The sequence below is a fragment of the Apium graveolens genome, chromosome 3, assembly GCF_009905375.1.
Source record: "Apium graveolens cultivar Ventura chromosome 3, ASM990537v1, whole genome shotgun sequence".
NCBI lineage: Eukaryota > Viridiplantae > Streptophyta > Magnoliopsida > Apiales > Apiaceae > Apium > Apium graveolens.
The window spans coordinates 198,007,822-198,020,114 of NC_133649.1; the positions used below are offsets into that span (position 1 = coordinate 198,007,822).

The 12,293-nt window shown below is 38.8% G+C and overlaps 1 protein-coding gene across 1 annotated transcript in view; it reads left to right on the plus strand.

Moving 5' to 3' along the window:
• The first annotated feature begins 1,192 nt into the window (after positions 1–1,192).
• Positions 1,193–12,293, plus strand: part of LOC141714770 (E3 ubiquitin-protein ligase RGLG1-like) — a 52,358-nt gene continuing 41,257 nt past the window's right edge. The window contains 1 exon segment of the mRNA XM_074518269.1: positions 1,193–1,232. Coding sequence (XP_074374370.1) covers positions 1,193–1,232 — 40 coding nt within the window.

The window sequence follows — 12,293 nt, forward strand, 5'->3', positions numbered from 1 at the left end:
GATCTCATTACAAATCAAACTCTTTCTTTTCTATTTGTGAATTTCTTATTTAAACATTGTTTCTTTCCTCGGTGACTTTTTCGGTTGATTGGGGCAAACAATGCATATGGATTGACCATTTGTCTATGTGACAAAAGGGTCTGGTGGGACGCCACCAAGTTATGTATTGTGAACTGTGCGGTACTAAGACTGGTCATCTTATGTACTTGTATGGTTGCTCTCAGTCATACCTATGTTTTCTCCTCTTGTCCTCCCTATATTATTAATTCTTTGACTTTGAAATTTCATTTAAAGTTCCGAGGCAATGAGTTGTCAGTAGCTTTTGTAATTAGATAGTCCTGGTTATTGAAAGTAAATGAGAGTTGACTGTCTGGAGGAAATAAAAGTTTTTCATCGGGTTGCTAGCTATCTCAGAAATGATAATAGTAGAGAGGATTCATGATTCGATATTAAAGGTTGCGGATTTAGAAAAGCTAACTTTGTGAAAGATAGGTTAATGGTGGGAGATAAGAAGTCGCCCTGGGAAAGGAAGGTAATTCAGTGATTGATGAATCACTTGAGGGTGATAAGAAATCATCCCTGAAGATAAGGTGGGTGATATAGCCAGCCAAGTCTTGTGGTATATTAAAGTTGATGTGGTAATTGAGTAGTGACGGGAAGTTAGTTAGTTGCTGTTATAATGAGGAGCCATACTACGGTGTTTAGTATCTTTGTATTTCAGTTTTTCTTTACTGTTGTTGATTCTGCTACTGTTACTGTTGCTATTGTTGCTAGTGCTGTTAATCTAGATCCCTCTTATAAATGGACCCTGATATTAAGGATATGGGTATTTGATTGGGAAGCATTTTCCCGATACAGGTGTACCGTTTAAACGGTGATATCTTCCGTCAAACATTTTTGGTATATTTTGAATAAACTCATCTCTATAGCTCAGGAAAATACCACCCAACAAGGTTACCCAGTCTAAAGAGAATAGTAGTAGTTTTGTTGTGGGTCTAGTTATTAATGAAATTCTGGATTTGTTGCGCCAGCAGCAGCAATAACAATTGTAGTTAATCCAACAGGTTCATCAGTGGTAACTACTATTGTAGCAGCAACAGCAAGAAGTGAATCAGAGTACTAGATTTAAATCTTTCTAGAGTGTCAAACCTCCTGAGTCTCAAGATGAACCTAATCCAGTAGCTGCCGGAGCATGGTTAAAAGAAATGGAGGAAGTTTTCAATCTCGTGCAAGTAAGTGGTAATCTTAAGACCGATTATGTAAGCTATTTCCTGAAAAAATGAAGCGAATTATTGGTAGGAGTCAACCAGAGTGTAGAAGGAGAAGGCCAAGTTTCATGGACTAGGTTTACTGAGTTGTTTTTGGAAGGGTATTTCCCAGATTGTGTGCGGAGTCAAATAGAAATCGAGTTTCTAGAACTAAAACAAGGTGAAAGAAGTGTGTTAGAATTTGACGCCAAGTTTACAGAATTGGCCCGATTAGTTCCTGAGTATGTAAGTACGGAGAGTCAGAAGGTAAGGAGGTTCCAACAAGGGTTGAAGCCTGAAATTCACAGAGGAGTTGTGGCATTGTAACTCAAGACATACTCCTCTATAGTTCAGGCCACCCTAGTAATAGAAGGTGACCAGAAGTTGACTGTTAGGGACGAAAGTGATAAGAAAAGTAAGTCGGAAGGTTTTAAGGATAAAGCAAACCAAAGAGAATCCATTTAAGGATTTGAGAATTGGCTTGGCTGGAACATGAGTAAGAGATTTCGGAGGTAAAGTTCATTTCAGGATAGATCTAGTGCTACTTCAGTTACTTCCACTCCAGCCCAGTCAGTCGAGTGAGCAGTGGATTGTAAGTTCTGTGACAGGATACACAGTGGTTCGTGCAGAAAGAATGTGCAATGTTTCAAGTGTGGATATAAGGGTCATTATGCATCGGAATGTAATCCAGAAAATCCAGGAGTTATGTATCGTAATTATGGGAAGAGTGGCCATATTTCAAGAAATTGTAGAACGATTATTCAAGATATTACATCCCAAAGGCCAACATCCAACACAGTTAGAGATAGAATTTTCATAAGAACCAAGAAATCAAGCATTTAAAAGTTGGATGTAGTTGCAGTTGATCTGACACCCTTCGAGCTAGAAGAGTTCGATGCGATTTTTGGATCGAGTTGGTTGTCCTGTAGTAAGGTAAGGAATGGTTTTTAGAAGAAGCAAAGTGTAAAGTGTACAGAAGCCAACAGTAAGGTAAGTTGTTGAATGCAGAAGCAACATAAGAAGTTCGTCCAATCATGCTGGGAAAGGAGTAATAAGCTAAGAATATAAGGTAGATCCACCATGTGTAAAGATACGAAGAAGAGAAAGTTGGAGTAATTGCCACACCCCCAACTTAAAAAGCAAAATAAATATAGCTATTACAATATTTTAAATAAAGAATACACAACCAACTCCAAGATCTTACAGTTTAGGGTTTGGAACAGCCCAAAACTACCAACTATTACATCTGATTACAAATACCGAGTCCTCACACAACTATTATTACTTATTCTACCTGCGCTCGGACATAAGCATCAGCATCACAGGTCTTACGGGCAGTCTGCTTGAATCTAATCATAGCTGCTAGCTGTAATATCAGGGTAAAGCAAGAAGTGAGCCAAAAGCTCAATAAGTGCTAACAGTACGACACAAAACATAAATTGAGATATACTTTTAAGAATGACAATGGAAAGTCATAACCAAAGGTAACGAGAGATAAAAACTATGTGAGATGGCATCATTTTGCTTGCATCAAAACAATTTTAAAATCATGTCTTAATCAAAATCATTTTATGACGCTATGGATTACAGCCGGTGATCAGCCGCGAAGTAATCCCGAACCTCGCTGGGTTCTAAAACATTAATGGGAATCCCTAGGCAACTTTTAAGCCTAATATAAGTGTGGAAAGGACTCGCGTCTCAGTCCAGATGTACCATTCAAAGAAAACATTTATCCCCCTTTGGGACTGAAAAATCCACATTTTTAATCATTTTAAAAACTGATGCCGATTTATGACAAAATCTCTTTTGACTGTAAACATTTTTATCAAGGGATTATAGATCAACTTGAAATACTGGAAATATGACACTAAATCTCAGGGCCATGATCCACTAGACTTTACTATATTAGGGTAATTGAGAGGTTTCCATAAACAAGAACTTTGACAAGGAAATTGAGCAAGGCTATTGGATAATATGAAAGACTAATGCCAAACTAGGCTTAAAGCAATGGTTGTAGACAAGGTATAGGTATTAGAACATCAAGAAGATAAGCATCACTGGTTCCAAATAGGATAGAGGTGTTAAAATATAAAGAAAGTGATCATCAGCTCAAGATATAACAGGGTATCAAGCTTTAGGGTAAGGATAGGGTTATCAAACAATCATGAATAAATTTAAGAAATGATTGGATTTTAGGTATCAAGATAAAGTTTCTATCGAGGTTATTTCAAGAGTTGAATCAAAGCATCAGGGTACAATATCAAGATTTCTCAGGAATCAATAGCATGATAATCAAAAGGATCAATAAAGTATTATAACAAATCTCTATTTTATCATGGCATCACCATTACTTTGGTATACTAGCATGGTATGACTTTTGATCTACTTGCAATAAGTACTTGAGGGTTCATGGCATTTTAATATGATTCAAAGATAAACATAAGATACGCTTGATTTAAATATATCAAAATGACTCAGGATAGTTGCAACAATGTATGAACTATTAGCAGTGAATACGAAAGTCAGGTTGAATCACTTGTCTTGAGATAGGCTGGTATGGTCTGACTGGTAGGAGCAACAACTGGAGCTTCACTCGAATTTAATGGCAATTTTTCCCTCGTCTCGAGATCCTACATAAATAATAATAATCCTCATTATAATATATTCTTACAATCTTAACCTATTTACAACCCGAAATTAAACACGGATGGCACTTAGGCCTATATGCACTTAATTTATATTCTCCTTTAAATTATAATTGCACACACATAGCCACATATTCACATATCATATATTAACACCAATTAATACCATATATACCATAATGCAACACTAGGCTTGGATGATCTCGACTCACAACTTAAGTCACTTGGTCGCTAAACTAGACAAGGTCTTCTAATTTTGGCTTCCTAACTCGATGTGCCTTTCCTAAATTATCCAAAACCTATTGACCCTCACTTGTGCCTTTTGCTGAATGACCTTATACTATCTTAAAACTATGGTGTTCGACCTAATACTCACTTCTAAGTGTTCTAAAACTATGTGATAAGTGATAGTGCTCACTGGTGCAAATTTCAGAATGACAACTATGGTTTCTTGAGTACATTAGACACTCTTAAACTACAAGCTTTCCTTCAAAACTTTTACACAAGACTCTCCTGACCTAAGGGCATCTCAAAAACTTGATGTGGCTCAAGGGCCTGGCTTGGGCCTTCTTGGGCCTAAGCTAAAAGTCCAAGGTTCCCCTGTTTTTCTGGGCAGAAAACGCCCTGACTTGAATTAACTTGTGACACATGGTTCTAACTCATATCCTATGAACTATAGTTGGAAAAACTTCTCTGACATACCCTCTAACTAAGGCCCAATTGGGCCTAATGAGGGCCTACCCATGACATGGTCAAATCTCCCTATTTCTAAGTTGCAACAAAACTGTCCCCTGCTGGACAGATTTTGTTATTCTACTTGTGCACCTAATCAAATGACATGCAAACCTCCAACCAACTCCTAAAACCTTTTATATACTCCCAATACTAACTTCTGGTAGCTTGGGCCTCAAAGTGCACACCAATGACATGGTCAAAACTCACTCTAAACCTCAGGGTGCTATACTGATTTTTCTGCAGAAACTATAACTCTTATTTTCCAAGGTTTTGACTTGACAAACTCAACTAACAACAACTCAATACTTAAACCAAGACTTATACATGGTAATCTACTGAACTAACTCCCTTATTCTCAAAATAAACTTGGGTGAGATCATCCATGCCCAAAAACAACAACATGCAACTAAATATATAACATGCAACTCATAGAAAGCACATAACATGATTTCGGCTAGACATAAAGTTTTAAATGCTTGCAAAATCGACTTGCACCTAATACTCATCCTTAATAATCATGAAATATAACTTCTTTTAAGTATTAACAAGAAATTTATCATGGAAACAATCTATTTTAGGCACACATATTTCGAATTTATAGATTTTTAAACATAACTACATGATTTCGAAAAGAGTAGCATGCAAAACATGGTTGATCATCACTTTAATGTCTTAAAACTAACATGCATGTCTAAACATAAATATATAATAAAATTTCAGTAGCATGCAAAGGATTTTAAAGCATGATATCTCCATAAAACACTTAGTGAGCACATATACATAATATATCTCATAGAGAGCTCTTGAATTCACAAGAATCAAGAGTTGCTCTTTGGAGATCACATAAGAACTACACATGCATCCATGGAACTTCAACTTCCAAGTCACAAAACACTTGGAAAGTATATAAGATGAATGTAGGTAAAAGATTTACACTTGGGAAGATGAAGAATGAATTGAAAAATGGAAGGGGGGGGGGATTGGCCTTCGGCCGAGAGCAATGTGGGAGGGGGAGGAGAGAAAATTTTTGGTGTGTTGGAGTGTGGTATGAGAATGACTTCTCCCACTTTAATTTCTTTGTTTTATGCTATTTGGTTTACAAATGATGAGTGGAAGTGAGAACTTACAAAAATATCCCTTGGTTAAAGTTAGGCCATTTTGCATGCAAGGCTAAGGTAGTAATTTGGTAATAATCAAATGAGTTAGTGGGGTTGGAAAAGTCTTGTTTGCCCTTTGAGAGAGTAGAAGGGTGATTTGCATGCATGGTCTCTTATGTAATTTGATAAATATGACAACTAAAATTTATAATAATTTATTTTTATAAAATAAAATACAAGTTCAAAAATTATAAAATTTATACCATAAAATAACTTGGATTTTTAGAGACTTTATAAAATCATTTTCAAAATTTGTGAACAAAATACCTTTTAAAAGAAATTTTTTCCGAAGCTTAGAATATTCCTTATAAATCAAAAATAAAGAAATGAAATAAACTCTTGCTTTGAAAAATCATATACTACACAAAGCAAATTTATAATGCAGAAACTTTCACTCACACTAGCGTACAATCATTGAATATATTTTCATTTGACTTTAATATTATACCCAATCCACAAATAATATTACATAAAATGCCGGTCATAACATCCTCTCCCCCTTAAGGGATTCTGTCCCCAGAATCTAAGAGAAAAGATGAGGATGCCGGGAACGCATATCAGACTCTAACTCCCAAGTCGACTCTTCGACCTTAGGGTTCCTCCAAAGTACTTTTACTAACTTTACCGACTTATTTCTAAGACTCTTTACTTGCCAGTCGAGTATTTTAACCGGTTGCTTCACAAATGACAGGTCTGCCTGAATTTCTACAGGTTCATATTCTATCACATGGCTAGCGTCAGGATTGTACTTCTTAAGCAACGACACATGGAACACATTATGCACATGCCGATACTGAGGTGGTAAGGCCAACTCGTAGGCCACCTTTCCCACTTGACTCAAAATCTCAAAAGGACCTATGTATCTAGGTGCTAACTTCCCTTTCTTGCCAAATCTTATCAACCCTTTTCTAGGTGACACCTTTAGCAACACAACTTCGCCAATTTGGAATTGAACGTCCTTACGCGCTGGATCCGCATACTTCCTCTGTCTATCTTGAGCAACAAGCAACCTTTTCTGAATTAACTTGATCGAGTCATGCAACTGTTGTACCAAATCCGAGCCGAGAATTCTTCCTTCTCCTATTTCATCCCAACTTGTTGGTGATCTATATTTTCGCCCGTACAAAGCTTCGTATGGTGGCATGCCGATACTGGAATGATAGCTGTTGTTGTAAGAGAATTCAATCAATGGCAAATGGTTGTCCCAACTTCTTGCAAAATCGATTGCACAACTGCGCAACATATCTTTAATTATTTGAATTGTCCTTTCACTCTGGCCATCAGTCTGCGGGTGGTACGCCGTGCTCATATTCAATTTTGTGCCAAGACATTCCTGAAATTGCTTCCAGAATCTCGAGTTAAATCGGGGATCTCTGTCTGAAACTATTGATACGGGTACTCCATGCCTTAGTACGATTTCACGCACATACAGATGAACCAACTTGTCCAGTGACGACTTCTCATTTATTGGAAGGAAATGCGCCGACTTCGTAAGACGATCAACTATAACCCATATTGCGTCATATCCAGATTTCGTTCGCGGTAGTCCTACTATAAAGTCCATAGCGATATTTTCCCATTTCCATTCTGGAATCTTCACGGGCTGAATTAATCCGCTTGGTCGTTGATGTTCTGCCTTTACTTTCTGACAAGTATAGCACTTCGCAACCCATTCTGCCACATCTCGCTTCATATTTGGCCACCAAAAGTTCTTCTTTAAGTCTCGATACATCTTGCTGCTTCTCGGGTGGATTGAAAATTTCGAATTGTGGGCTTCATGAAGGATCTCATTCTTTAATTCAGGTACATGGGGAATCCATATTCTGGATGAAAACCTTAGTATCCCTTGCTCATCCCTTTGAGTATTAATCTCCTCTCCAGATAACTGATTCTTCTCTTTTTCCATTACTTCCTCTTGACACTTCTTTATCTTTTCCACTAGTGTTGGCTGAAAGGTCATTGTACGACAAACTTCCTCGACTTTTCCATAAGCACAAAGTTCCAATTCCAATTTTTCGATTTCTTCAGTTAACTCTTTTGATGTTATCATCATATTCAATCTCTCCTTCCTACTCAGAGCATCGGCCACTACGTTCGCCTTTCCAGGATGGTAATTTATCAAACAGTCATAGTCCTTGATCAATTCCAGCCATCTCCTCTGCCTCATATTGAGCTCTTTCTGAGTAAAAATGTACTTTAAACTCTTGTGATCCGTGTAGATTTCACACTTCTCTCCATAGAGGTAATGTCTCCAGATCTTGAGTGCGAACACTATGGCGGCTAGTTCCAAGTCATGCGTCGGGTACTTTAACTCATGCGGCTTCAACTGTCTTGACGCATATGCGATCACTTTACTGTGTTGCATCAACACACAACCCAAACCCTTATGTGAAGCGTCGCTGAATATTACAAAATTCCCTTGATCATCTGGAAGTACCAACACCGGAGCTGTTACCAACTTCCGCTTTAACTCTTGAAAGCTATCTTCATATTCTGCACTCTATTCAAACTTTTGATTCTTTCTGGTTAACTTGGTCAATGGCGTGGCAATCTTCGATAAATCCTTGACGAATCTTCTATAGTATCCGGCCAATCCTAGAAAACTTCGCACATCCGTAGGAGTCTTTGGCCTCTCCCAACTCATAACTGCCTCAATCTTTGCCGGATCCACTTTAACTCCCTCATTTCTAATAACATGCCCCAAAAATTGAACTTCCTTTAACCAAAACTCACATTTGGTGAACTTGGCATACAACTTCTCTTGTCGGAGTATCTCCAATGCTATCCAGAGGTGCTTCTTATGTTCTTCTTCCGACTTAGAATAAATAAGGATGTCATCAATAAATACCATGACAAATTTGTCCAAATACTTCTTAAATACTCGATTCATCAGATCCATAAATGCGGCCGGAGCGTTGGTCAATCCAAACGGCATTACTAGGAATTCATAATGCCCATATCTGGTCCTGAATGCGGTCTTAGGAATATCTTCTTCTTTGATCTTTAATTGATGGTATCCCGATCTCAGATCAATCTTCGAAAAGCATTTTGCTCCCTTCAACTGATCAAAAAGGTCATCTATCCTTGGTAGCGGGTATCGGTTCTTGATCGTCACCTTATTCAACTCCCGGTAATCTATGCATAGACGCATACTCCCATCTTTCTTCTTTACAAACAGAACAGGTGCTCCCCATGGCGACGTACTTGGTCGTATCACTCCTTTATCCAATAATTCTTGTAGCTGGCTCGCCAACTCTTTCATTTCTGCTGGTGCCATCCAAAATGGGGCCTTTGAAACTGGTTCCGTGCCTGGAGCAAGGTTGATCTCAAACTCAATTTGTCGATATGGTGGTAAGCCTGGTAGTTCGTCGGGAAACACATCGGGGAACTCACTAACTACAGGAATATCTTCCACGCTGAGGCTGCCTCTCTCTGAATCCACTACATATGCTAGGAACGACTCACAACCTTTTCTAAGCAACTTCTTAGCCTGGACGATTGTAAAAAATAGTTGCTCTTGCCTCTGCCCCTTAAATACTACCTTCTCTCCACTCTTCGTCTTTAAATACACTCTCTTGGTCTTACAATTAATCTGAGCGCTATTCTCTCCTAACCAGTCCATTCCTAAAATTATATCAAACTCTCCCAACTTGAAGAGTATCAAGTCGGCTGAAAACTTATACCCCGAAATATCAATCTCACACTTTGGACAAAATTGATTCACATGAATCTTCTCTTGGTTCGCAATTACCATATTTACTACCTCACTCATAATCATTTTCTCACATTGAAGCTTATCAACAAAAGATTCTGATATGAAAGATCTTGTTGCTCCCGAATCAATCAATACTTTAGCTTTGACATTATTGAGTAAAAGTGTACCTGCTATCACCTCAGAATTCTGAACAGCATCTTTCATCTTTAGATCAAATGTCCTTGCTGTTGCTTGCGGGGTTGGTGCGGGTGGTGGAGGTAATGCCAATACCTCAGCTGGCACGCTTGCACTGGTACTTGCCACGTTCATCAGAGCTTTGACTGGTCCTGTTGCCTTACACTCCCTAGCCATGTGTCCAGTCTTCCCACATTTGTAGCACGTAACTCCTGGCTTCGTCATCTTGCACTCATTTGCCAAATGTCCCTTCTGATTGCACCTATAACAGGTCATGCTCAGCTTATTGCATACTCCGGGGTGCCTTCTTCCACAGTGCTTGCATTCCGGTCTATGGAACCTGTTTTCTCCAACTTGCCCTTGGCTTGCCTGGTTGTTCCCTTTTGATTCTTGCCTTTTGCCCAAATTTCCCTTCTTTTGAAAATTTCCGCCCTTCTGGAAACCAATCCTCTTTACATTCCGATCTTGCGAACTTCCAGCTTCAGACTTTTCTCCATAAAATGAAACCTTCCTCTTCTTGTTATCCCTCTCTTTCCTTGACTGCATCCCATTATTCTCAATCAGAGCAGCTTTCTGTACTACTCCCGCATAAGTTTCAAGCTCAAACATAGCCACCCTATCTCTGATCCAAGGCTCCAATCCTTGCTGAAATTTCTTTGCTTTTTCCTCCTCAGTGCTGGTATACTTTGTCACAAACCTTGACAACTCAGTGAACTTCTTTCATACTCCAATACAGTCATGTTCCCTTGCTTCAACTCAAGAAATTTTAGCTCCATCTGATTCTGCATGTACTTAGGGTAATACTTGTCCAGAAATAACTTCTTAAATCTCTCCCAAGAAACCTGCTGAGTGACTTCCATAGCCTTTACTGATTCCCACCAATAGATAACTTCTCCCTTCAAGAAGTAAGTAGCATACGACGTCTTCTGATCGTCTCCTAACTGTACCAACTCAAAAACCCTTTCCATCTCCTTGATCCATGTGTTAGCTATCACTGGATCAGTCGTATCATGAAATACAGGTGGATTCACATTCTGAAAAGCCTTGAAAGTGACAATTTGTCTAGGTGGTACTGGTGGTTCAGGTGGTTGGTATGGCTCACGCTTATCTTGGTTTTCAATTCGTTGTTGAAGAGTTAGTTGTTGTTGAGCTATAACATTGGTTTGCTGTTGCAAGGTTTCCAGTAGTTGAAGAATATTTGGGTCTGTGGTGAAGGTGGTTATTGGGTTCTTCTTTTTGGGAGGCATGATCCTGAAATAAGAGTTGTGTCAAAATAGATATGAATGATAAAATGATTCGAGGGTATCGCATGGCATTCTCATTTTCATATGGGGTCAAGTTTCTAAATTAAGCAGATATGATGATAAAAACATAAAATAACAGTTGAGAGCAAATGGAACAATAACACATAATTATTGAAATTTTAAAGGTCAGAGTACATAGGATTGGGACATAGTCTGATTCTAGGAATAACAGGCTTATTTAAAGGAAAAACGGAAACAACTGGGGATTCCATAGAGTCTGATAGTACAACAACATGAAAGGTAAATGGAAAGAACTAAGGCTCCACTCCATCTGAATGGGGCTTGGTAGTCTTTTCCTCTCGAAGCGTCTTCGCAGTGCTCTGGAGCTCATCCGCCACCATCTGAATGACATACTGGCTGGTACGGTCCCGGTGCGCTGGCATCTCCTCAAGCTTAGTGTTGACGTACTGAACCAAGGTCTCAAGTCTCGCAGTCATCTGCTTCTTGGGATTCCCTTCGTAGTTTCGGCTGTCCGGATACACGTTCTTCAGTCGGTCTATCAGTCGGTCGTACTTGCCCTGAAGCATATCGAACTCGCGCCTCAACTCAGCATACACGGAGAAAGCAATAGTGTCGTCCGACCCAGAGGATGACGAGGAATGCGCCCTTTGCTGACAACCAATAAGAGGAGTATTAATAATAATTTACTTAACCTACTCTCTCGCATATTATCTATAACCTACACACAAATCCTATAACCTATTTGGGCTGTCCAGGGACTCTAAACCATAGCTCTGATACCAAAACCTGTCACACCCCCAACTTAAACAGCAAAATAAATATAGCTATTACAATATTTTAAATGAAGAATACACAACCAACTCCAAGATCTTACAGTTTAGGGTTTGGAACAGCCCAACACTACCAACTATTACATCTGATTACAAATACCGAGTCCTCACACAACTATTATTACTTATTCTACCTGCGCTCGAACATAAGCATCAGCATCACAGGTCTTACGGGCAGTCTGCTTGAATCTAACCATAGCTGCTAGCTGTAATATCAGGGTAAAGCAAGAAGTGAGCCAAAAGCTCAACAAGTGCTAACAGTACGACACAAAACATAAATTGAGATATACTTTTAAAAATGACAATGGAAAGTCATAACCAAAGGTAACGAGAGATAAAAACTATGTGAGATGGCATCATTTTGCTTGCATCAAAACAATTTTAAAATCATGTCTTAATCAAAATCATTTTATGACGCTACGAATTACAGCCGGTGATCAGCCGCGAAGTAATCCCGAACCTCGCTGGGTTCTAAAACATTAATGGGAATCCCTAGGCAACTTTTAAGCCTAATATAAGTGTGGA